Here is a 27,500-nt window from a genome sequence, read left to right as displayed (position 1 = left end):
GTACTCTGTGGTTGTGTTAGTAGAGAGTGCTAGAGGTCTGATAGTACTCTGTGGTAGTGTTAGTAGAGAGTGCTAGAGGTCTGGTAGTACTCTGTGGTAGTGTTAGTAGAGAGTGCTAGAGGTCTGGTAGTACTCTGTGGTTGTGTTAGTAGAGGGTGCTAGAGGTCTGATAGTACTCTGTGGTTGTGTTAGTAGAGGGTGCTAGAGGTCTGATAGTACTCTGTGGTTGTGTTAGTAGAGGGTGCTAGAGGTCTGATAGTACTCTGTGGTAGTGTTAGTAGAGAGTGCTAGAGGTCTGATAGTACTCTGTGGTAGTGTTAGTAGAGGGTGCTAGAGGTCTGATAGTACTCTGTGGTAGTGTTAGTAGAGGGTGCTAGAGGTCTGATAGTACTCTGTGGTAGTGTTAGTAGAGAGTGCTAGAGGTCTGATAGTACTCTGTGGTTGTGTTAGTAGAGAGTGCTAGAGGTCTGATAGTACTCTGTGGTAGTGTTAGTAGAGAGTGCTAGAGGTCTGGTAGTACTCTGTGGTTGTGTTAGTAGAGGGTGCTAGGGGTCTGATAGTACTCTGTGGTTGTGTTAGTAGAGGGTGCTAGAGGTCTGATAGTACTCTGTGGTTGTATTAGTAGAGAGTGCTAGAGGTCTGATAGTACTCTGTGGTAGTGTTAGTAGAGAGTTCTAGAGGTCTGGTAGTACTCTGTGGTATTGTTAGTAGAGGGTGCAAGGGGTCTGGTAGTAGGCTACTCTGTGGTTGTGTTAGTAGAGAGTGCTAGAGGTCTGATAGTACTCTGTGGTTGTGTTAGTAGAGAGTGCTAGAGGTCTGATAGTACTCTGTGGTTGTGTTAGTAGAGAGTGCTAGAGGTCTGGTGGTACTCTGTGGTAGTGTTAGTAGAGGGTGCTAGGGGTCTGATAGTACTCTGTGGTTGTGTTAGTAGAGAGTGCTAGAGGTCTGGTAGTACTCTGTGGTAGTGTTAGTAGAGAGTGCTAGGGGTCTGATAGTACTCTGTGGTATTGTTAGTAGAGGGTGCTAGAGGTCTGATAGTACTCTGTGGTAGTGTTAGTAGAGAGTGCTAGAGGTCTGGTAGTACTCTGTGCTAGTGTTAGTAGAGAGTTCTAGAGGTCTGGTAGTACTCTGTGGTATTGTTAGTAGAGGGTGCAAGGGGTCTGGTAGTAGGCTACTCTGTGGTTGTGTTAGTAGAGAGTGCTGGTGGTCTGGTAGTACTCTGTGGTAGTGTTAGTAGAGAGTGCTAGGGGTCTGGTAGTAGGCTACTCTGTGGTAGTGTTAGTAGAGAGTGCTAGAGGTCTGGTAGTACTCTGTGGTAGTGTTAGTAGAGAGTGCTAGGGGTCTGATAGTACTCTGTGGTAGTGTTAGTAGAGAGTGCTAGGGGTCTGATAGTACTCTGTGGTAGTGTTAGTAGAGGGTGCTAGAGGTCTGGTAGTACTCTGTGGTAGTGTTAGTAGAGGGTGCTAGAGGTCTGGTGGTACTCTGTGGTAGTGTTAGTAGAGAGTGCTAGGGGTCTGGTGGTACTCTGTGGTTGTGTTAGTAGAGAGTGCTAGGGGTCTGGTGGTACTTTGTGGTTGTGTTAGTAGAGAGTGCTGGTGGTCTGGTGGTACTCTGTGGTACTCATTGGTACTTAGGATAAAAGCGTTAGCTAAATGACTGTATTGTAATGTAGCGGGAGTTTAGGGTGCTAGGGGTCTGTATGTGGTCTGTGGTAGTAAAAGTCGGGGATGCTGCCGATGTGTAAAACAGCTTTATGGCTGCCAGAATGTCCTCCACTGTCCCATTATCCCCACCCCTCCCTCCTTCTCTCTCTCTCTCTCTCTCTCTCTCTCTCTCTCTCCCTCTCTCTCCCACTGTCTGATTTATTAGCAGATTAAGGGATTTGCTCAAGCGTTCACCTGTCAACGCTGTTTAAATTAGCAAACACATTCATACATGACTGGTGAGTGCGGAATCTTCTGAGGCAAACACTTCGCTCCCGTGTCGGCGATCCGTCTGTGTCATCGGAATATTAGGAAAACAGATTCCCGCTCCCGCTCGGCGGTGACGTCTTTATCAATTATTGAATAGAGTATTAGGCCAAGGCAGCGAAGCAGGGACGTCAGCGAGATTAATACATACGAAGACATACGGATATCTATTATGGCTGAGCCTGGCAGAGAGCAGGTTAAACCGGCCGAGCCCAATGAAACATGACATGTTGAGTAAACCGCAAGTGTGCAAAATTGTCGCAGGGAGATAAGTTCCCTGTGGTGATTTTAAACTGGTCCAACATCATTTATCAACGCCGGGGTGCGAGTGGTCTAGAATATGAATTCAACTGTGACTTTTTGCACTTTGGAACTCGGCTGTTGTCAGTCTCTATTTGACATCTTAACCAGTAGCCTACGGCATGCATGAAATGAAGCATGTGCAAAACATACGTTCTGTATTTGCTGGTGTGGCAGTTACTGCAAGCGCAATCATAATGCATTTGTGTAATAGCCTTTAGTGCCGTTTTGTGTTTTTTTCCTTGAATACAAGGACAATACACTGTACCCCTTGCTGTCATTGCAGTATGTTGCCTGAGGCACTTCAGTGAAGCAAACCATTTAGTAAAATAAACTCACAGGTATTTCTTATTTTCGTAGACGTCGTGTAGCTTTAAAACGTGGGGATGTTCGATGAGCTTCAGGATGGCTATCTCTCGCTCCACCTGTAGGGGGAGAGAGAAACGGAAAGAAAGACCAGGCAATTTAGTTTCATATTATAGTCTGCAAACATTTCTGGCAAAATGTGGCACACGCAAGCCTCGTACACACCTACTGTACACACATACAGTATCACACCGCATTCACGCGCAGACATAGACAGACAATCAACACAGCTGTGGCATAATCCATACTGAAGACCACTAATAAACAGCAAGGCCCTAGGCTATTTCTACCCAGCTTCACATATCCATAAAACGCCGCTACCATCTGTCTGAGTCGTCGGTGGTTACACAACGCCGGTGTTGCGATGCTGTGTGTCATCGCTGCGATGCCCGTGCAGCCGGCTGGTCGGTGTCATCATCAGTCAAACTCAACGAAGCTTCAGGACTCAAAACCAACGCTGCGCGTCCGGGCAGGTGACGCTGAATCGGGAAGTGGCGGTACACGGTTCAGCTCAACACCTCCTCATGAACACCATGAGATATCACCAGGCAGTAGGCTAAGTACCGCCAGGCTGGAAATATTACGCGTTTTATTCTAAGAACCTCATGATCTATGCCTTTATAATACCGGCAGGACCAGACGAAAACAAATGTGAATTTGAATGTCTAGCTCATGCTTCTGGATTTCTAAGCAGCCAACAACCTTGACGTTGGTAAATAGGGGGTCTGGCGGACGCGGCGGGGGCTGCCAGCTAGCCGGCGAACGCTAGACCGCAGGAGGACAGACTGCTGAGTCGTGTTTACTAGAACGCCGACTCAGTGAAAAAAACATGAAGAATGACCACTGCTCCCTCGAGCGGCCCGCCGCAATGGCCTTCATTAGCAGACGCCGCTTGTTAGCCAAAGGTGGGGAGGATGCGCACTGATAAAAAGAGGACAAGGATTTTGTTTTCGTTCAGCGACCAACGGACGTCGCCCCCCTCGCCTCATCCGTAATTTTGCTGAGATCGTCAGATAAACAGTAGGGCTATTTCATACTGTATGATTGCGACGGCACAGTGGAGAACGCCTTGCTGTAGCCGGAGCCGGCGTGGCGTTATCGGCGGGAGGATCTGCTCCAGCTAATCTATACGCTGTGATGTGTGCTGTCCACGGGCTGCTTCTCCCCGCGTTCGGCGTTTACGCCGCTGCAAGATTAGCCGGGACGGACGCACAGGGGTCAGCCCGTAAAGCTATCTCCCACCGGCTGGCTCCCTCCGTCACCATGTGGTTGAGTTGACCACCGCCGCCGCCGCCTCCCTGCCCCTCCCTCCCAGCCCCCTGGACACAGACCTCGACCCCCCCCCCCCCCCCCCCCAGACACAGTCCGGGCCACAGGCACCCAGGCCACTGTCCTCTAAACGGCAGTCGTGAGGCTACGGGGCACAGGGAAATGGAGGAGGGCCTACGGCAGAGAGACCAGGCACAGGGAACCAAAGCAGCCGAGAAATGTAATTCCGTTCCCTTCAAAGCCGCCAATCTTCAAAGGTCTGTCACAGGGATCCCGGCTGGCAGAGGAGAGGAAATAAATAATGAAAGAGTTCCCTTTAATCTTTGGCCCAGTGGCGGGCGCAGCCTCCCTCTGTCACACCAACTTCTCCCTTCTCTCTTCTCTCTTCTCTCTATCTCTCTATGTCTCGCCATCTACCCGCATGCCTGCTTTCGCCGGCCGGGGACAAGGCAGTTGAGAGAGAGAGAGAGGGACAGAGAAAGAGGGAAAGAAGGAGTGAATGAGAGTTCCGGAGTTTTTCTCGCTTCTATCTCAAATTCTCTGCTCAAAAAATGTTTTCTCCCTCTTGTGTCTTTTCCTCTCGTGGGGCTATCTTGGTCTGAATGGCTCCCGAGCTGAGCTTGAGTGTGTTGGAGAGAGAGAGAGAGAAAGAGAGAGAGAAAGAGAGAGAGAGAGACAAACACCAGGAGCCTTGCTTCTAGCTTCCCGCTGTTATGAGAAGAGATAACCTCAAACAACCCCAAACAACCTCATGCACCCCAGACGCGAGAGACGTCTCTGAAGATGATTCACAGGGTGCAGACACTTCTGGAAAACTTCTAAATGCAGTCGGCTATTAGTGTCCTTTGAGTATTTAATGTAATTCAGGCAACATGAAAAAACACATAAGCCACACATGGACACACAAGTGCACATACACTGTACACGCACGCACGCACGCACACACACACACACTCACACACACACACAATGAGCATAAATGAGAGGGTCTCCTCCCCCTGTTCCTGGTGTTCCCTCTCAGGTCACGGGTTGCCATGTTTGATTATTACCTCCGATGTAACAGAACATCACACTCCGGCGGAAGTGATTACATCGCTGATTTCCCCAGAGGAACCCCCCCCCCCCCTCTCTGCTCGCCAAATCCCGCCCTCCTCGGGAAAACTCCCAAGGTCAAGAGACTGGCAGCGGCAGATAAACGTTCCTCCAGTAATAGACTAGATCACCGACAATATGATTAGGGCCAAGTGGCTGCCAACTCAATAGTGAATGACAGCAAACCGATTTAAATGCTCACAAGTACGGAAGGACAGAGGACTCTTCGAGGGTACTCAGCGAAGAAGCGTCTCCATCATTCTAGTTTCTAGCATGTCAGCAGTCTACCGTGCATGAGCACTTTTCGGGAGTGTGGATAGTGTACAGACGGCAGTCAGAGTGGACTAGGAGTGTGTGTGGGGGGAGTCTAAGAGGCTTTGGGGGGGAGTGAGAGAGAACGGAGAGGAAGAATGTATGTCCGTTTCGGCCGATCCTTCTGCCTCTGTCAGATCTAATCTCCCCCACTGTCATCCCTCTCTCCTGTCCTCTCCATGGATCAGTGACCCCCCACGGTGAAGTGCAGCCCCAGGAAACACACAATGTACACATGTAAAGGTAACCGCCCACCACATACACACACACGCCTCTCACGCTCAATTAAGGCCCATATGGCGTGTTAATGTGTGGTAATGAAGTGGGTTTATGGGGGTGTTGTGGGCTGGTGGGGGGGGCGGTCCTACTGTAGCTGGAGATTTGGGGGAGCTGCCATAGAAAGTTATAGGGAACAAGAACACCTTGGCCAAAATCCACAAAGAATGGATTGCTCCCACTAATAGCTTGATATTTTTCATAGCGATTGCAACGGAAATCTGCTCCAGTTTAGCACGATGTCCAAAAAAGATTTTTCTCTAATGATATGCCCGGGCAAACACGCCCACAAATTTGCCAACTGTGTGCAGTTTGCGCCCATGATTGCAATTAGCCATGTCCGCGTTCTTGTGGTGGTCTGGCATGATGGTGCCTTCGTCTGGCTACAGTAATGCTGCCATGATCCCTGGAGAGCCCGGGCATGTCAGCCCTTATATGTGTTGCACTTACCACCAGCTGAATGCAATTTGTTCTTGTATATACTGTAGGTACAAGATCTTGAATATAGTCAGATCTTTCCCCAGTGTTTCAAGCTTTTCTCCATATTTCAGGACACAGATTGGATCATAATGAAAACGACAGACAGCACTTTTTTGCAGAAAATATCAGATGTTTGTTTCTGTGCATCGCAGCTGGCTGAACTTATTTTTAAACCCCATATTTTGCCCTCATCCAATATCAATTCAGTATCATTCAAACTTCACAAGTTCTGAGGAGAGACAGAGGTGCGTCTGATTGCTGCAGTTAATACCAGCTTTTCAAAAGCGGTATTTGCACCTCTCTAACCATGTGTGGCAGTTAGCTCATGGTGTTTGTGGATCAGACGCAAGGCTTATTTGGGGCAGTTTTACCCGGAAGTACCTAATTTACATACATTCAAATGAGCCTGGCCAGCTGTGGAGCTATTTGCTCATCGGTGCAGTTTGCAATACTTTTCACCCTTTGCGTGTGCTTTGTTGATAGGATGCTATTTTTTGGTCTCATTTGCACGGGTTTCGCTGCTGCAAAAGCCTCACAATCCTTTTGTGGATTTGGCCATATGCTCCACATCTTTCTCTAAGGCTGCCCAAGACACTGAAAGGTACAGCAGGACCCGTTCTTAAACCTATTTACTATGTAGCGCGAGGCCTTTAGGTCCATCCCTGGCCTACATATAACACAGCGGGGAAAAAATAGTAAGAGAAATTCAATTAAGTGGCTGCTAAGACGCTATGATGTACCTACTACCTAGAGGGATTTGAACCCACGATAGTTTAATCAGTTCCTTTACCAGTGAGATGTTCTTTAGGTGTTACAATGATCTCATCCAAATCCCTCGCTAATCATCCTGTCTCCTATACTATCCCCCTATTCCACTGCCTTATGAGCACACACAGGCACACACGTACACACACACACACACGCACACAAATAGATTCCTCCGTTATCAGTGCTGATATCCTCATCATCTCAGCCTAGCTGGATGAACCAACTCTATGGAATTAAATCCTGTTCATTATCATCAACGCTAAGTCATTAGCTGATGTTCGTATGCAAAGCGTGCTCCCTCTCTCATGCATTATGCATATACTTCCCCCCTGTTTATAAAGTGCCCGCAATAATGTGAAGTGTATTTGCCGTAGTCATGCACAGTGGAGTCAGACGCAAGCACACATCCACACACGTGCGTACGCACACGCACATAAGAAGAGTAGTCGTACGCACATCCTCCAAATGGTCAGGTGCTGGGTTACATGTCCATGATAAAGAAAAAGTAGAGAACCCGCAACACTGAGGACCAAGGCAAGGCAAGGGTTTTATGCAGAAAAAATTGAAATTTATTTCAATATAACGACGTTTCGACCCTTGGGTCTTTGTCAAGTGATACGCACACGCACATACATGCACACACACGCACATACACACACACACACACACACACACACACACACTAGTGTTGGAGTTAATCAGTGTCTCACATGTGTTAATGGATTGGTAAAGCTTCAGATCTCTCCCTCACTCATCTCTCTCTCCCCCTCCCTCTCTCTCTCGCCCCTCTCTCTCTCTCTCTCCTTCTGTCTCTCGTGTGTGTCCCCTAGCTCTGATCTCCTGTCCACTGCCGTGTGGAGGTAGATCAATAGAGCAGATCCCTCCACAGTGACTGTTCTCCTCGGTCAGCGCTGACCGGCCCACAGCTCCCTGCTCCCCTGACCTGCACTCGAACAGGAAGTCCAGAATCCCACAGCAACACCACCGCACTGACGCCCACTGCCCGGTCAATGAACACGTGGACACACAAACACGCACGCACGCACGCACACACACACACACACACACAGGAGTGTCGATGTATGATGTGTTCCTGTTGACCCCGAGTGGGTTCATCCATCCATTCTCCATGTCCTTTGAGAGCCTGGGTTTGTACAGCTGTGCCTGGAGTGCATTTGTGTGTGTGTGTGTGTGTGTGTGTGTGTGTGTGTGTGTGAGGACAGCAGAATTGAGACGTTGAAAAACAGATGACTTGTTCTGTACAGTATGATGAATAGTGACCAAGGTCACATGAGTCTGTGAGTCAATTACACTTTCGCCGATCCTCAGCACACACAAACGCACACGCACGTTACCGACTGATTTGACTGACTGACTGCACACTCTCTCCTCTGTCGCACACTTCAGCAGTGTCTATGACGGGATAATCCTATGAGCCAGCCTCGGGCGAGAGATTACACAAACACACACACACGCAGTCCGTCATCTCTCTCCCCCCCCAGGACTGTGGGAGTCAGAGAGGGGGGGGCTTACTGCAGCCTGCTGACCCACACCAATAATCACCCCCCTCTCCTGCCACGCCCCCACTCCCCCCTCCAATCAATGTCTCTGTGCGTAGCCCGCTTTCCTAATGAATTATGAGGATTGATTTGGGACCCGTTCGCAGCTTCCAAATCCCTGTTTAATTGAAAGGCGATACGGAGCTGAAGGGCATGGAGGAGGGTGATAAATTGGAACATCCGCTCAGAAATCAAACCGCCATCTGTTGCTGAGGCTGCTGGGCGAGCCATGAAGAGCAGAGGGGAGAGGAGAGGAGAGGAGAGGAGAGGAGAGGAGAGGAGAGGAGAGGAGAGGAGAGGAGAGGAGAGGAGAGGAGAGGAGAGGAGAGGAGAGGAGAGGAGAGGAGAGGAGAGAGGAGAGGAAGGAGTGCAGAGTGGAGGAGAGGAGAGATGAGAGGAAGAGAGAGGATGAGAATAGAGAGGAGAGGAAGAGAGAGGAGAGGAAAGAGGAGAGGAGAGGTGGACTGCGGTGGTGAGATTGAGATGCAAGATTGTAATCAGGGACACTGCTGCTACACAACTCATGCAGTTGAGCTGACGGCTGGGCTGGAGATGTTCCAGAGACTTCTACAGGAGGCATCGGATGAAAACAACACAAATCCCTCTCCACAAGCCTGATGACTAAATAATCACTACCTCCTGTGGCGTTCATGAAATATCCTTTCTCACTTTATTTGTAGAAACATTCATAAAATATTTTAAGAAATTGTGCAGGCAAGAAGCACAGCAGGCTAGTGTGTGTGTGTGTGTGTGTGTGTGTGTGTGTGTGTATGCGCATCCATCCAGGCTTTGTTCAAGTCTTATCTATATGAGTATTGTGGTGTCTGTGGTCTGTGTCTCCCAGGCCTCTGGCAGATGTGTTAATGAGGGTTGGGCAGAGCAGGAGTCGGGAGGCGGGCATATGAAGGCCATTCATTTTGATATGAGGGTCTAGTGAAGGCTGAGAGAGAGAGGGAGGGAGGGAGGGAAAGAGAGGGAGAGAAAGCCAAAGGCCTGCTCATCAGCCACCCTGTTGACGACATCAGGCAGAATACATTACCCATAATCGCATAGAGAGGAGAGAGAGATAAGGGAGAGAGATAAAGAGAGAGAGAGAGATAGAGAGATACTGTAGAGAGAAGCAGAGAGAAGGAAATGGAAGGGCAGCGGGGGAAATGATGGCACTGTCATGGCGATGTCAGGATAAGCAGATTAGGGTCAGCTGTGATTCATCAAGAATGGGAAGATGCTCCTTTCTGCAGCGGATCGCAATCTGTATTCCTTCATCCTTTCATCTCATCCCTCTTTGTCTTCAGACCCCCCCACCCCCCATCTCACATGGGCTCGGCGAGAGACGCACCACACACCAAACGATCAGCCAGGCAGACACACGGTCATGCGTAGGATCTGGCAGGCACACACACACGGGCACGCACACACACACGCATGCACACACACATACTCACACACGCACACACTCACAAGCGGGCGCACACACACTCACGAGCGCACACACAACTACACAGAGCAGAAGCACTCTGTAGTATCAACACTATTAACCAGGACTTCACACCATTAACTCAGTCAGCCAATCATTGAGGAGGAGATGGAGGAAGCCAAGCCGGGCATGAGAGAGGCTACTGAACCAGTGAGGAGAAGAACCAGCAAGCTGCTACTGGTACTGGAACAGTGAGGAGGAGAACCAGATACACAAGCTGCTACTGGTACTGAACCAGTGAGGAGAAGAAACAGATACACAAGCTGCTACTGGTACTGAACCAGTGAGGAGGAGAACCAGCAAGCTGCTGCTGGTACTGAACCAGTGAGGAGAAGAAACAGATACACAAGCTACTACTGGTACTGAACCAGTGAGGAGGAGAACCAGATACACAAACCGCTACTGGTACTGAACCAGTGAGGAGGAGAACCAGCAAGCTGCTGCTGGTACTGAACCAGTGAGGAGAAGAACCAGCAAGCTGCTGCTGGTTATAACTTCCCTGTTCTGTACAGGGAAACAGATAACCTTTATCAATAGTCTAATTTATCAATCTCAGTCTGAAGGAGGAGGTCTTGACTCAATCAAGTGACCTAAAGATCATGTGATGACGCTAGTATGTGATCAAAGCTTAATAATATTTATTGAAGTTATACTAATCAATTATCAAAATAATATGAAACACAATTCAATAACAGATGAAAAAAAGAAGTGGTAATATGAAAACAGCAGAAATTAAAAGAATGATGTCATATATTATCACAGCCTATCCTAAATCCTCCAAGTTTAAACAACGTTTGTCATCAACACACCACGCACAGTAGAACGCTGGATGGCAACCTTACGGTAGAGTGTGTTAGAACGCGAGGTGTCTGGAGGCGTTGTCTGGCTGGTGGAAGTGAAGAAGCAAGTGGCTGATGGTCGCTCGTTTTGATGCAGGGTGTAGCGCGCCTGCGCTCCCGTTGAAACAGTGATGGTAGACTGTTGGCGAACGTTGATGTTCGCGGAGGTTAATGTTAAATTTCAGCGCTGCTCAGTGTAGAGCAACTGAAATGGTTCAGAGTTTAAAAGTTGCAAATGTCTTGTTCAAAACCTCTGCTCTCGCCAGAGGTGGATCGTTTGAAGAGTTTGTGGAAAATCCTAAGACCCTGGCGTCGACTACACAGAGAGCTTAGATGCAGTTAGCGGTTCAGCAATTCCACGGATACAGATTGATTTTCATCAATCAGGCACAAGCTTGGATCCTGGGATTACGTATTACTTGGAGAACACAGAACCTGAGAGATTTGAGAGAAACTTGAGAGATCGAGAATCTGTCCGATCCCCACTTAAAAAGGGCAGGAAATTGAGGTGTGTTCTGTTTGCATAGACAGCACCAATTGGTCACTCACACACAGTGACCCCCACGCCCTTGGGTCAAAAGGAAGTCTTAGGAGTCTGGAATCAACAAATATCCCTGTTATGGTTTCAACATATTATTACATTTCAACATGCATAATTAACTGATTCATGATTTTAGCTTCAGATTGATACCAAACCTGTTAGGTTGACTTGGCAGCATAGAACCAGTTATTTACAATACACAGTAACACTTGGTTACATGGTACTGCTCAACTGTGAAACGGCATGTTATTGCACACAGCTTTACTCTACTGTGCTCTCACTCACTTTCTCAAAAGCAAACAACTCCACACACCACACACACACAGAAACACACATGCAAACAAACACACACGCACACACACGCACACACACACAAACACACACGCACACGCAAACAAACACAGTGCCTGCTGGGGCACAAAGTCAGTCAGGAGGCTAAAAAACGAACACTTTAGGGCATGTGTGTGTGTGTGTGTACGCGCTGTATGTGTACGTTGTTAGCTCCATGCCACACCGTAGAAGCTCCGCTTCCACCATCTAATGACATGTACACTGGCGGAGACAGGATCCAGAGGCTTCCTCTCCGAATGCCAGAGATGACATCATTATGGCAGGCAGTGTGGTGTGTCAGTGTGAGTGCGAGTGTGTGTGTGTGTGATGGTGATGTAGGAAGGTGATCTCTGTCTGGAGCAGCTCTAGACACTGGCCCTCTGATCAGAGTACCCACTGCCACGCTCACCCACAACCTGGCATCACACGCCACACACACACACACACACACACACACACACACACACACACACACACCTCAGACTGAGCCCTTGCTATGGAAATGTCAGAATGTAGATAGAGAGAGAGAGAATCCCCTACAGAAGGGGATTCACGTGTCTTAAATAAATATTGCAGAGCAGTGCTCAGTTCAGTCTTTTATGGAGGAAGGAGAGTAACAAAAAGATGTCTGAGCCCCCGAGAGAGAGAGAGAGAGGGAGAGAGAGAGAGAGAGAGAGAGAGAGAGAGAGGGAGAGAGAGAGAGAGAGGGAGCGAGAGAGAGAGAGAGAGAGAGGGAGTGAGGGAGAGAGAGAGAGAGGGAGAGAGAGAGAGAGAGAGGGAGAGAGAGAGAGAGATCTAAAAGCCTGGAGTAGAAAGACAACGACCTGGGCCTGCCTTTCAGTAGTCTCTCCTCCGTAGAGTCTGGACTTCAGAATTTGTAAAAGGAAGTTCTTAAAAAAACTCATCACTTCTGGTCCGGACTGTCTACTACTCTCTACGGAATTTTGACGGGATATCCGCCCGTTTTTTCACCAACTTCCTTCATCAAAATGTCTGCATCTGAATACCAGACGTAGTTGACAGTCCGGGCCGGAAGACTAGCCTTTCAGAGACCAAGTATACCGTAGTGAGCGTCCACAGAGCGGGACACATCTCTCGCACGTCAGCCGGCAAACAGACGTTGAGGAGAAGACAACGGCGATGGGCACCGTGCTTTAAACACGCCCGGCCGCCACGCTCTGGCCCCTCTCCCTGGCGTGCTCTTGGCGGGATCCTCGTCGGGCGAGGGAGAAAGGCGCACATGCGGCGCCCCCATAATTCACGCTGGGGAAGACATGTAATACCCCCCCCCCCTCAACCCCCAACAATCGCAACCCCAGCCAACAAGCCAATCATCCCCTGTTTCCATGACAACAGGGCCCTGGCATCTTCTAAAATAAGAGCGGGAAAGATTAGAGCGAGGCCTGCTGGGTCACTCACACAGAGAGAGGAGAAGGAGGAGAAGGAGGGGGAGGAGGGGGAGGAGGGAAGAGGGGAGGAGGAGGGGAGGAGAGGGAGGGGAGGAGGAGTAGGAGGAGGGGGGGGGAGGAGGGAAGAGGGGAGGAGGAGGGGAGGAGAGGGAGGAGGAGGAGGAGGGGAGGAGGAGTAGGAGGAGGGGGGGGGGGGGAGGAGGAGGGAAGAGGGGAGGAGGAGGGGAGGAGATGGAGGGGAGGAGGAGTAGGAGGAGGGGGGGGGGAGGAGGAGGGAAGAGGGGAGGAGGAGGGGAGGAGATGGAGGGGAGGAGGAGTAGGAGGAGGGGGGGGGAGGAGGAGGGAAGAGGGGAGGAGGAGGGGAGGAGATGGAGGAGAAGGAGGGGAGGAGGAGGAGTAGGAGAAGGGGGGGAGGGAGGGGAGGAGGAGTAGGAGGAGGGGCGGGAGGGAGGGGAGGAGGAGGGAAGAGGGGAGGAGTAGCGGAGGAGATGGAGGAGGAGGGGAGGCATTATATATACAGTACTATATACAGGACTTATAGTATATACAGAATGTACAGTACATATAATTATATACAGGACGTAAAGTATATACAGTTCATGATGAAAACAACAGCCAGGGGTCCAAGACAGACCAATCGTCTTTGCTGATAGCAGAACCACAGACTAGTCATCTTTGCCGATGGCAGCCCCCACACACAAACCAGAGTTAACGACCCCATTAACCAATTAAGGAAAGCGAGGCCGTGGAGGACAGTGGCGAGAGCGTGACAGTGTGGAGTGGGCTGAAGCGAAGGCTCTGCGCCCCTCCTCTGGTGGTCCTGCGTCTCAGCTCCTCCTCATTAGGGTGAGGGGATGAAGGCGTCAGCGGAGGGTGAGGGGATGAAGGTGTCAGCTGAACGGAAGGATGAAGCTCAGCTCGCTAATCAAGAGGAAATGGTCCCGGTTCGGCTGACGATGCTGCTGCACAGAACTCTCCCACCCACACCTACCCCCCCCCCCACCACACACATACACACACACACAGAGACCCCAAACACACACATGCAGTACACACAGACAAATACACACACACACAGACCCAAAACACACATACCCACCCAGACACACACAAACAGACCCAACACACACACACACACACACACACAAACACACACACACACACACACACACACACACACACACTCACTCACTCACTCACTCACTCACTCACTCACTCACTCACCAGTACATACAAAAGTACAACAAGCTATAACATCAAAAAAGCATAACCATGAGTAAGTAAAGAGAGAGAAGGAGAGAGAGAAGGAGAGAGATACAGAGAGACTAAAGCATTAGCTTTGTCATCAGAAAACAGCTACCCTACATCAGCAGCTGCACTGGAGTACAAAACACACGCACACACACACACACACATACAAATATACACACAGACACAAATACACACAAAAATACATAGACAGGCAGAGACAGAAAGACACACACGCACACACACACACACACACACACACACACACACGTACAGTGCGTTCCAGGGAGTTGCAGTTCTTTATTAGGAACATTTGTCACACGCTGGTGCTTGTGACCCTTTAACTGATCTAAGGACAAAGCAGCCTCGTTGTGCCAAGAAGCAGAGTTCCCCCTGCTCTGCTCTGCCATCTACCTGCCACGCTGCTGAACAGCCTGTTCCACTGAGGGGCGTGTGTGTGTGTGTGTGTGTGTGTGCGTGCCTGTACAGTGTGTGTGTGTGTGTGTCTCTGTGAGGGGGTGGGGGGGGTTGGTTGACTGTGTGTGTCTCTGTGAGGGGGTGGGGGGGGTTGGGTGACTGTGTGTGTGTGTGTGTGTGTGTGTGTGTGTGTGTGTGTGTGTGTGTGTGCATGTACAGTGTGTGTGTGTGTGTCTCTGTGAGGGGGTGGGGGGGGTTGGGTGACTGTGTGTGTGTGTGTGTGTGCGTGTGTGTGTGTGTGTGTGCGTGCATGTACAGTGTGTGTGTGTGGGGGGGGGGGAGGGGTGCACATTAGTAACACCTGGCAGCACAACATAAGAATTACATCAGCAAACCAATTAAATCCAAATCAGATGTTTCAGTTTGATTTTCTAAGATACAGAATACGCGTCCCTTGAAAGGTAATTATACTTCATCAGATTAATGTCTTCTTCATTCCTCCCAACTCCCGGGACATGCAGAGGCAGGAGCGTTTTCGGAGATGTACAACAAGCAAATCTTATTCTCTTATTCTCTCATTGTCCATCCATAATAACTGTAACTTACTATAGGTCTGTTTTCTGTCCCCTGTCATCCAACCACCACTACAAAAGACCCCCCTACACACACACACACACACACACACACACACACACACACACTCTATAGCCTGTCAAGGCTATCTGCTGTTCCTTGAATTTCATAGAAAATATGAACATACCACTCATTTTCATTCACGTCGAAACCTTTCATTTTACCATCTATCAATTCAATAGCAATATTCTGTATGTCTGCTTAGTTTAGTGTCGAACCTCTTCCAGTCATGTGTACCGGAAGTAAATTAATACACACAGACCCTGTGAATAGTCAGCGTTAGCTTTATGAGGACAGACTGTGAATACAGACAGTATTACCTTAATAAGGACAGACTGTGAATACAGACAGTCTTACCTTCATAAGGACAGACTGTGAATACAGACAGTCTTACCTTCATAAGGACAGACTGTGAATACAGACAGTCTTACCTTCATAAGGACAGATTCGCTCAGCTTCTCTCTGTTGACGATCTTGATGGCGACTTTCTGACACGTGACACAGTGGACCCCCAGCTTGACCAGACCTGAAACACACACAGCAACAGTGTGGTTAACACACAGTCAATCACACACACAGCATCAGCGTGGGGCTAACGGACAGCCAATCACACACACAGCATCAGCGTGGGGCTAACGCACATCCAATCGCACACGCAGAAAGAGTGACACGAGGTGAATGTTCTCTCACTAATAAGAACACAGGTAGCCGAGTCAGTATCCACACAACAAATAGACTTAGCATGCGTAAAGTATCATTACTCACAAGTAAAGTACAAGTAATTTAGAGCGGATAAAGTCCTAAGTACAAGTGGGGCAGCAAAGGGACTGTAGCTCAGGAGGAGCAGCGGGTCGTCGGTCGTAGATCGTAGCGTCGGCGGTACGAATCCCGGCTCCTCCTGACAACGTGTCGAATTGTCCTCGGGCGAGACACTGAACCCCGAATCGCTCCCAATGAGCAGGCTAGCACCTCGCATGGCAGCTGCCGCCATTGGCGTGTGTACGTGTGTGTGTGAACGGACGAATAAGAGCTATATAAGTGCAGTCTGTTTACCATTTACCGAGCGATCTCAAGTGATGGAAACTCAGGCCCAGTCCTGGACAGAGGAGCTCACAGAGCCCGTCTACAGGAGGCGTGAGCGGAGAGAACGTCGGCAAAGGACACCGAGCCCTTGGTCTTCCCGCGTCTGGGGACAGATCAAACGGTCCAACGCAGCCCCGGAGGAGGGACCGTCCGCAGGACGCCAGAGCCATCTCTCTTTCGTCCGCTTGTGATCCGGCGGGGAGAAAAATGTCGCCGCGAACGCCATCGACGCCGACATGAAAGAGGCGCCAGTCATTCGAACACGGACGCGCGGCGCCCCCCGTCGATCCCAGCCGGAAGACGCTCCCTGACGACGCCGCCCGGGGACGGCGTTTGGCTTTGTACCGGCGGTCCGGGGCTGACGGAAATGCCAGCGGGCATATGCGGCGCCTCATTACGACCCGGTGCTCCGCGCGGCGCTGCATGGCTCTGAGGTGATGTGCATATTCGTGTGTGACTGATGATTTCCCCCGAGGGCTCTCACCAAAGGAAGGTGGGAGGGTGGGGGGGGGGGTCTCGGAGACGACATGGCAGCCGGGGTGGGGTGGAGATGGGGGGCTCTTTTATGTGAGCCGGAATGGCGTCCTGGGCGACATTCAACCTCATTGATCTGGCTGTCAGCTCAGCTCGAGGGTTTGGGGGGGTGGGGCTTCTCAGCGCTCTGCCCCCCGACGCGGGTTAGGAGGGCCTCGCCAACGCTGCACGCCCGCTACACCAGGTAATGAATATTTGATATAGATGTAATTGCCTCAGACAGATGTGCGGAGGTGTGTGTGTGTGTGTGTGTGTGTTTGTGTGTGTGTGTGTGCGCAAAACCGGACAAAACCGGCAAATCCATTTGCAACTACTGTATGATTCATCGGTATTAATATAAAGGAAGTGTTTAAAGAGAACGGGGAGCTGGAGAGAAGGAAGGACGAACGAGGGAATCTGGCATGGGGGGGCTCGTCCACTTGTACTCAGAGCAAGTGGGGGCGTGCAAGAGTCAGGGAGAAAGGGAGAGAGAGGGAGAAAAAGAGAGAGAGAGAGAAAGAAGCAGAGAGAGCGAGCGAGAGAGAGAGGGGGGGGAAACGAACGTAGCGAGGGACAGAAGTGCACGATGGCGACCACGTGAGCGTTGCGACCGCGGCTTCCAGAGAGCGGATGACGGAGAGGGATGAAGACGAGGGAGGAGGATGAGGAATCATGCGCATGGACACCACTCTCTCTCTTTCTCTCTGATCTGTTCTCTTTATCGGCGAGTGCCATCTACTTAGTCAAGTCACCCGATTGTCAGGCAAAGAGTGGATTAACACACAAACCCACGGGAACATGAGAACACACGCGTGTGCACACATCACACACACACACACACGCACGCACAACAGACCTGTGGTGGTCACGCCACAGAATCAGCAGCTCAGCAACATTGATTTCTTCTCCCCTCCGTTTCCCCAGCCCCTTCCTCCCTCCTTCCATCCATCCAGCCATTCATTCATTCATTCATTCATCCCTCCCTCCCTCCCTCCTTCCATCCATCCCTCCCTCCCTCCCTCCCTCCCTCCCTCCCTCCCTCCCTCCCTCCCTCCCTCCATCCCTCCTATACTGCTCTGCTTAGATCAATAGCTTCCCCAGGCCCCCCTGGGAGAGTGCCATCATAACTAACTAAAAGCTCCCGTAGGAGACCTACAGTAGATTCCGCCTGGTCCTGCTCATCTCTCCAGCCCAAACGGATATCTCTCTGATATCTGATATCTCTCTAAATATATACAGTACAAACTGATATCTCTATATGCACTTGTACGGCTCCCTGTGAATGCTATCCCTTCATGTATCGCTCTGAGGCCAGTCCCTGAGGCCGGCCTAGTCCAGCAGGCTGATCCTATCTCTCCCCCTGCCTGGACGAGAGCCTGGCCTGGGGGAGCAGAGGCCGGCCAGACCTGCTACGGTCACTGGTACAGAGAGCTGTGGAGGAGAGTGTCTCCAGCGTGTGGTCAGTGGCCTCCATGCAGGGGCCCGTGTCCCCGAGGGCCTCTGTGGATTATCCAGGCAGATACAGCAGGGCCATATTCAAAGGCTCCTGGGAGAGCTGTCGCAATGACGTGGCGTCATGTTGTAAAGGCGCACGCACACACGTGCGCACACGCGCACACACGTGCGCACACACAGCTGCTGTGATGATCGACGGTGAGAGGTCAGCGGCCAGGGTAAGAGGTCATGACCTTCCATCACACGCCACACACAAGGTCACATGGGCTTAGAGCGCGAACGAGGGCAGTGTAGCCAAAGCCGCCATGGTTAGTGATGGTTAGTTTACATCATCATCGATAAGAGTCTACATTGCCTCGTGAGTCATAAGACATCATTGTAAAGCCTGGTTTTGTCATTTATCAGTAAAACGCTATATCTGTACAGTATAGGGATGAATTGTGTTGCAACATTATAATTACAGTTCATGATGTAGCCAATTCCGAGTATCTCTTACCACCTCGACCCAGGACTAATCTTCTCAAATCTATTGTGATTTACAGAGGCATTACTGGATGGAACTCTTCACACAGTCACGTTGTTGGAACAAATAAAAGACGCTTTTAAGAAGACAATAAAGAAATACTGTAAATCATGCTATTAACTCACAGTACATGATGCTGCTCATCTCATCTCTATTTTATTTTATTATTTTTTTATGGGTCTTTGAAGTAAACTGAATGCAAACTGAATGAATATAAAGTATGTAATTGTCTAGTAAATGTGTGATTTCTGTGTCGGAAGGCAGACACAGGAAGACTGGCTGGCGTCATGGCGGCAGCTAGTGGGGATCCTAATAAACAATAAACAATTATCCCCAGACATCTAGATGTGGAGCATTAACCAGCCTTAAGATTTAACATGTGGAAGCCACTAGCAAGCGTTAAGTCACTACTAAGTGTTTAGCAAGCATGAAGCCAGTACTTAGTGTTAGCCGTCAGTGTCCTGACCTACAGTATGAGACAGCAGTTAGCTAGCCCGCAGTCCCTGAGGCTGACACATGACACACTAACTCTGCGTTTTGGCAAAGAGCATCTCTTCGTTCAGGCTGTGTTGGGGAGCTTGTTGCCCCCCGGGTGCAGTTAGCCACCCACGCACACACACTCCGTGGTGCATACACTCCCCGGTGGAGCCCCCCGGTCAAGTGGCTGCTCCTCTGCACCACTTCAGGCGTCCGTTTGTGACGGCGGCCGATGGAGTCACCGGTGCAGCCGTATGGAAATACCGCCCCGCTGTCTCCAGAAATGCCTCTCGCTCATTTCCTCTGCTTCGCCGTGAGCACGTTCCACTTGGCCCGGAGTTAGCTTTGATTTACTGTAAGTTAAGAAAAAGAAGGCATAGAGATAGAGAAATAGATGGATAGGCAGATGGAGAGAGAGAGAGAGAGAGAGAGAGGGAGAGAGAGAGAGTGAGGGAGAGAGAGAGAGGGAGAGAGAGAGAGAGAGAGAAAGAGAGAGAGAGAGTCTCCAACAGCGTGGCGTGGACCTGTCGTTGGATCTCAGTAGGGTTCTAATGGAGTCTCCCGGCCATCGGGGAGCCATCTGTAGCTGTCACCGTGTGACTGATGAGTCCCCTATACCTCCGATATGTGAATTAGAACTGGCAGCCCAGGAATCTGGGCACTGGCCTATTTACATCCTATTACCCTGACAGGAAGAAGGCAAGAGGGCGGAAGAGGGGTGGGGTTGTGAGAGTGTATGAGTGACTCTCGGGACATGCTTTCTTTCTATCTGCCTGGCGATGCAGACACGCACCTAACATACTGATGCAGCGATGCCACCAGAGTGGCGATTAAATATTCTCACACACGGAAACACTCAGCTTAGTCCTCTGGGGATGCTCCTCTACATATGAGGCCATATGGACTTAAACACACACGCACGCACGAACGCGCACACACACACACACACCTCCGGAGCAGTCGATATAATATTCATGTCTTATGCTCAATTATACCAGCATCACATTGATCGCGCCGCGGCTCCCGATCTATGTGGATCGCACCGTCACTCATCTGACAGCGCCCCCCTTCGGCTCGTCCAATCGGATCGCTCCGAGACCGCCTGGTGCAGGGCCGTTATTGATTAGCTGCCGCTGGTGGTTTTCCTCCGAGGGCGGAGGGGCAGGGGATCAGACTCAGCGGCAAGGCCACCACCCGCTCGCGCCCACCGGGGGAGCCGTTCCCTCCCATTCCCTCCCATCGCGGTCTGGCTACACAAGATAATGAGTCCAAATAGATTCAGATAGACTCCGGCATTGATTTCACGGCATGGATTTACACGTCATATTATCTCCCGAAGCCACGGATGTGGTTCCAGTCCGGTGGCGAAACATCGAACGGCGCCAATGGAGGTGTGCGAGCGGTTTGGGCGGTTTGATCGCGCGGAACCGAGGACAATCGGGTCGAACCCAGAGCGCCGCCGCTGTTGCCGTTCGAGCCGCCTGAGCTCCACGATGTGCAGCTGCATCCTTGTACCAGGTCGACCTACGGTACACTGTACGACCGGGTAGGTAATCTGTGTCAAGGTTGGGGTATCCTCCACCTGCCCCTCCCCCTCCGTCCCATGGTGCTATATGGGGGTATAGTCACATGGCCTCCTACCCCGCCCCTCCTCCACAGCCAACCAATAGAGAGAGGCGGGGGGGACCTCCATCCATTAATGAGGTAATTAATAAAATCCTCTCCATCCCTCTCCCCCCTCCCCCCATACTCAATACCTCTCTCCCCCACTCTCTCGTTCTCTACAGGGGGATGGGATGGGGGGAGGAGAGGAGAGGAAGACAAGCAAGGCCAAGAAAACAGGTCAAGTCTCGAGAGAGAGAGAGAGAGAGAGAGAGAGAGAGAGAGAGAGAGAAAGAAATATAGAAAGCATGATGTGGACCACTGAGGGCTTGTCATCATGTTCTGGGTGTATGTCGTACTGTATATGTAACTACTGTACTGTACTGTACACCACAGTAGCTGCTCTAGCCTGCTGTAAACCAGCGGCTTTTATTAGACGCCATTCGTCTGCAGGGCTCAGTAACAGAACAGCAAGAAGAAGCCGATGAAACCCAGAAACATCCCAGTTTACAGCCTGCTGCGGACACACTCAGCCCCCAGTAGAGAAGCCTGCTAACGAGAACACACACACACACACACACACACACACACACACATGCACACACTTCTCCTTTATAGGCTACTGCTACCTCCCTAGTCTGTAACTACCCAATGAGAGAGCCTTCAGCACTGATAGAAGCACTTCCTTTAGCCCGTGAGGCCTGGAAAAGACGAGCGCTCTTGAGTATGACGCGTTATATCATCACGCCAGGCCCTGTGAGCGCCTCTCAGCCGCGTCATAACTCCCCGCCACCAATCGGTCTTGAGGATCTGCGGGATCCCGAAGCGGGCTTGTCGTGTGAAGAGACCGCCAAGCCCCCACGTCTTCATTTTAATGACTGTGGTTTTATATAAGACACAGCATTCAGGGAACTGGCGTAGACATCTAATTAACCCACAAGAGAGAGAGAGAGAGAGAGGGGGGGGGAGAGAGAGAGAGAGAGAGAGAGAGAGAGAGAGAGAGAGAGAGAGAGAGGGAGGGAGAGAGAGAGATTAAATAAAAATAAGAGAGACAAGAGGAGGAAAAGAGAACTCCATGTTCTCCGCCACACGATGAAAGGAGGAGAGAGGAGGGAGAAAGGAGTAGTGTGCAGAGTCCTTGGGCCACCATTAAAAAATGCAGAAAAGTGGCTTGATCTACTGTCAACTATTGAGAAACTCCCAGTGATGCACACGCAGTCCACCTCCAAACCCATTATCCTATCTTACCAAAGCCCATGTTTACTTGGCCAAGTCTCGCTAACGATGAAGAGGGAAAGCCTGCGTTATGATAAGTCTTCTCTCTCACAATGCCCTGCTGGTGTTAGCTGTCAGCTTCTGAATGCTGCCTGTCATTGATCCCTGCTTCCTGCTCCATTTTTGTGAGAGACATCGACCTGGTCTGCGAGTGGCATTCATGGTGGTCAGATGTTGCGGTTAGGGTTGCCAGCCGTCCCTTAAAATACAGAATCGTCCCGTATTTGTAAACTAAAAGACGTGTCCCTTATTGAACTGAAAAGGGACGCACTTTGTTCTGTATTTTTGAAAATCAACATCAGAGCGATTATTTTTATAATGAAATCATGCAGCGTTACTGCTGTCTCCCTCTGCCTGCCTGGAATGAGCATCTCGTTGACCAATGAGAGCGCTGTGTCAGTGTTGCCGTTATGAGAATGCTGTTCTCATTGACCAATAGAAATTTCAGTCAGTTTTGCTATGATATGCCTGAGACACAAAAACATGGCCGAGTCAAGTCCGGTGGCAAAAAAGAAGAAACAATTACAGAAATATAGAACAGAATGTGAAAAGGAACATAAATGGCTGGAATACGTGTGAGATAATGTGTACAAAGCCAACTGCACCGTCTGCCACCCACATTTCTCCATTAGTCATGGAGGAATTAACATTACTGATGTTAAACAGATCAGAGTCAGGAGTCAGGAGACAGCCATAAGAGGAAGGAGAGATGCTTCAGAGGAGTCTGAGAGCTTTCAGTTTCTTGTTCACCAGGCATATAGAGGCTGATATGGTATGTACCGGTATTAATAATCATACCATCAATATTGATTATGACAAATAACTGTTCAGAAATGTCTATTGATTGTCATGTTGATTTTATTAAACCCAAATCTGGTTGATATAGCCTATTAGGGAAGCTACTCTGAAAGCATAGCTGGAGAAGTTGAACCACAACAAAGCTGTCATGATATCTCTACTTTTCATGGGAAGGTGCAAAGCCTACTGCAAAATGTCTAATCACATGTAGTTCACTACTCCCCACTCATAAACTGTGATTATTTGTAGGCTACTATGGGTCAGCTGTGGCTCAAGAGGTCATCCAATGATCGTAGGGTCAGCAGTCACATCATTGTAGCATGCAGTAATGCAGCAGCAGCCACCCCCCCCCCACACACACACACACATACACACAGTCCTCGCCCCCTGTCCTTTATTTCCACTTCAGGGAGTTGGGAACCCTAGTTATGATACTGGATGTTAGCCTAGCCTGTAGCCTGTTCTGGTGTGTGCTGGATGCTACTGTAGCTAGCTTAGCCTAGGCTGTTTGTAAATAGAGCTGGTGTAGCATATATACTTTCCCGGGTATATATTTTCCCCAGAAGTGCCCAGGAAGACTCCCCGTATTGCCCCTGTGATGCATTTTTAGGTGTTGTAGAGAGTGCTGTCTTCCTGTTTCCACTACAAGATGTCTCACTAGTGTACTAGCCAGTACACCAAAATTCTAAAATAATAAATTCATAGGGTCTCATGTCGTCTCATGTCATGAAAACTATTTTTGGGGTCTTGCTAAGGCCAATTCATAAACTAATAGCAAGTAAAGGTGAATATTGAACTATAAAAAAGTTCTCATTGAGCTTTAACTGAAATAAAAATAAGAACTAGGCTTTACAAACTAACATTATAGAGAAAATGTCCTTAGTTTTAGTCTTTTTCATTTTATACACAAGCCTAGTATTTTGGGTGGATATGAAATCTATCCTCCCTCCATTTTTTCTTTTGCTGTACCCGTGCGCAGAAGTAACCTGACGTGCGCCAGATGGTTTGTTTTACATGGAGTGAAACAACTTGAGCTTGTGAGATCAGGATGGTCTCATGAGGCTAGCACAGAAGAACAAAAAAACTAAAACTGATACTGAAACTAATAAAAACTAAACTAAAACTAAGCATTAAAAAACAATAATAACTAAACTAAACTAGCAAACCTGCTTTACAAAAAATTCTAACTAAACTGAAATTTAAAACAAAAAGTTAAAACAATATAAATAAAAATAAAAACTAATGAAAAATACAAAACTATTATAACCTTGGCTCTGTGCACTCTCATCTCCATATCCACTAATGTACACATGAATTAGTCAGGAAGAGACACTCCGGACCACACTTAGCATGCTAATTAACTATAACAGCTGGCTCAAGGCTTGGTGGCGTGGCACAGCCCAAAGAACACACACATACGCATGAGCGCCCACACACTAACACACAACACACAAAGAACAGAGTATGTGTAAAAATCTGTGCAAGCTCTTTTCATAAAGAGACACTATATATTTTAAAATATGTTCTGAATATCATATAGGCCTACAATCTATTCATTGCCCTATTCAACCTAATATAGCCTATTAGAAATGAATTGACTTGAGTGTTGTGCTTCTATGAATGATTGTTTTGTTATTGGAAATACTTCATGAATAATGCTAGCTGGAAATAACAATCATTCTCAAATGAATAATTGCTTGTTGGTAGCTGTGTTTGACACTGAAATGATTTCCATTGCAACCTCCTCCTCCTCCTCCTCCTATACCAGAACACTGACAGTCAATTACATTTGCCTCACACTTTGCATATTCTTTTTTGGAGAGAAACATAAAGTGAGGAGAGAGGCAGAGAGGCAAAGAAAGTGAGCAGAGATGCAGCGATGGAGAGAGAGACAGAGAGAGAGAGAGAGAGAGAGAGAGAGAGAGAGAGAGAGAGAGAGAGAGAGAGAGAAAATCCTTCTTTCATCAGGGCACCTCATCGTGCGACAGGACAGTCAAATAAAGAACAGCGAGGGGTAGATTGTCACAGCACAGCACAACTACCCGAGACCAACTGATTGTACTGTAGCTAACAGCACCGGGCGGGCAGTCCTGTGTGGGGCCACATACTCAACACAGAGCCCCAACACTCACCACACACACGCACACGCGCACGCGCACGCGCACGCACACACACACACACACACACACACACACACACACACACACACACAGCAGACCTCCTTTGAAAAAACATCCATTACGCCCCTCCTTACGCCAACGCCTTACCGACACGCCTCAACTCAGCCGTAACTTCTCTCAGTTCTGCTTTAGTCATTTCATTACTCTGAGAAGGATATCATTCTTCACAGCTCCCCGCTTGAACATGAATTGAGTGTGAATAGATGTCATCAGTGTGGGACACACACACACACACACACGTCAGAAACAAACACTTGCACAGCGGAGCGTGACAGAGGCAAGGAGAGGGGGTGGGGGTAGTAATGTTTGTGGCGAGTAGTGTGTGCATGTGTGTGTGTGGGGGGGGGGGGGTAGAATTCTTAGGTAAATGACATCTATTCCGATCTGCCGAGAAGGTGATCGGCTGCAACCTGCCCTCCCTCCTGGTCCTGCGCAACTCCAGGACCCTGAAGCGGGCCAGGAAGATTGCGTTTGACCCCCTCCCACCCCGGCCATAATCTCTTCGTGCCGCTCCCCTCAGGCAGGATGCTGCGGTCCACCAGGACCACGACCGCACGCCACAGAGACAGCATCTCCCCCACGGCCATCAGCGTCCCCCCCCCGTTCCCCCCTTTGCACATGATGACCACCGAATGTACCGTACATAGGACGCACCGCGCTCACCACCATACACACACACTCGCATACACATTACAACCTCACTGTATAAACAGTACGCTTACCGCGCTACACTTTGTGTGTATTGTAAATCTTATTTTGCATTAGTATTTTGTACTCACTCTTTGGACTGTCCCCGTCTCTGCACTGCCCTGTCCTGTCCCCACACCCTGTCCAATGTTACGCACCGTGTCTCCATGTTATGCACCATGCCCGAAAGAAAATTCCTAGTATGTTGAAAAACTACAATGGCAATAAAACTAATTTGGATTGTGAGCTACCTAAATCTATGCACATGAGACATGAGGAGCGCTGTGACATAGTTGTCTAACACTATTCTGAAGATGTAAAATGCATAATCGGAACTGGACAGAAAGAGTTTTTCAGCCATGCAGCACAATCACTCATGCGTGGTTCGCTCCGCTGCGACACCTCATCATGGAGTGTGACCCCGCCCTCCTCCACCTCCCATTTCCTGTTACAGATCGTCCCACACTTCCTGTGCAAATTAATTTCCACTGAGTACAACCTGACTTGACTTGCCTGTCAGCCCTCGGCCGTTAATGAGGCCTGATGTCTTTCTCACTTAACTATGGCAATTACCAATACACACACATGTGCACGCACACGCACTCACACTTATTACTTTGTATTTCTGGACGGTGGTAATTGTGTTGTGCGTGCTGAGCTCCCGGGCTCCCGTGTCGTGTCTCAGCAGTGGAGAACGTTGGCAGCAGTGTTCAGTTCTCTTAGACAGGGAGGTTGAGTGCTTCCTCTCTGAACACTGGCTCTGCTTAACAGCCTTCCTGCCGCTCTGACCCAAATACAGTGATGGGATGCTGCATCTTTGATTGGCTGAGAGAGCATTGCAGGCACGCACACACACCAGTATATCGTATGCTGGATAATTACATCCCAGTATGTGATGCCGTTGCTGTCTTTGCGTGTTGCGATGTGTGTGTGCGTGCGTGTGTGCGTGTGTGTGTGCGCGTACCTGCGTGCGTGCGTAAATCTCTAGAACTAACCCCCCCCACCACAACCCTCGGAGTCAAAGGTTCCGTGTAGCCCATTCATCTGGGGCCAGACAGCAGTGGATCAGTGGAGGGAAGCTGCATGTTTAGCAGTCAGAGGGGTGCTTGGGAGACTTGGCGTTAAGAGAGGGTTGCTGTTGTGCCCGGGGGCCAGAAGGAATGTTCTGTAATGTTGCGCCCTGGCAGCGGTCCAGCCCGGCTCGCCATCGGGGGGCATCGGTGGGGGGGTGTCTGGCCCTGAGCGCGCCTCCATGGATCCACAACACACACACAGAGCCCTGAACGGCATGATGGGATACACTCTATTGATTCTGTCCCGCCCCCACACAGCCCTGGGGCAGAGCATGCTGGGTAAGAGTGCTGCTGGGAACCCACCGGCCAGTGTGCGCGGGTGTGTGCATGAGAAAGAGAAAGAAACACACACACACACACACACACACTGTGATACCAAACCAAAACATCCTGACCACAGCTTGAACTCAAAGAGGTGCTGTTACGACACTAGCTGACGTGCACACACACACACACACACACACACACACACACAAACAAACACACACTCTCACACACACAAAAACACACACAAGCAGATCAATACCACACACTGTGGCTCTGTCTAA

The 27,500-nt window shown here is 49.6% G+C and overlaps 1 protein-coding gene across 1 annotated transcript in view; it reads right to left on the bottom strand.

Annotated features, from left to right (window-relative positions):
• Positions 1-27,500, bottom strand: part of brsk2b (BR serine/threonine kinase 2b) — a gene marked incomplete at both ends in the record, with an annotated part of 87,230 nt that overhangs the window by 28,460 nt on the left and 31,270 nt on the right. The window contains 2 exons of the mRNA XM_084436843.1: positions 2,610-2,695; positions 15,718-15,812. Of these exons, the coding sequence (XP_084292969.1) occupies positions 2,610-2,695; positions 15,718-15,812 (181 nt within the window). The remainder of the gene's footprint in view (positions 1-2,609; positions 2,696-15,717; positions 15,813-27,500) is intronic.

Source organism: Borostomias antarcticus, assembly GCF_949987555.1.
Source record: "Borostomias antarcticus genome assembly, chromosome: 4".
NCBI classification, from domain to species: Eukaryota; Metazoa; Chordata; class Actinopteri; order Stomiiformes; family Stomiidae; genus Borostomias; species Borostomias antarcticus.
This window is presented reverse-complemented; position numbering and strand designations above follow the sequence as displayed.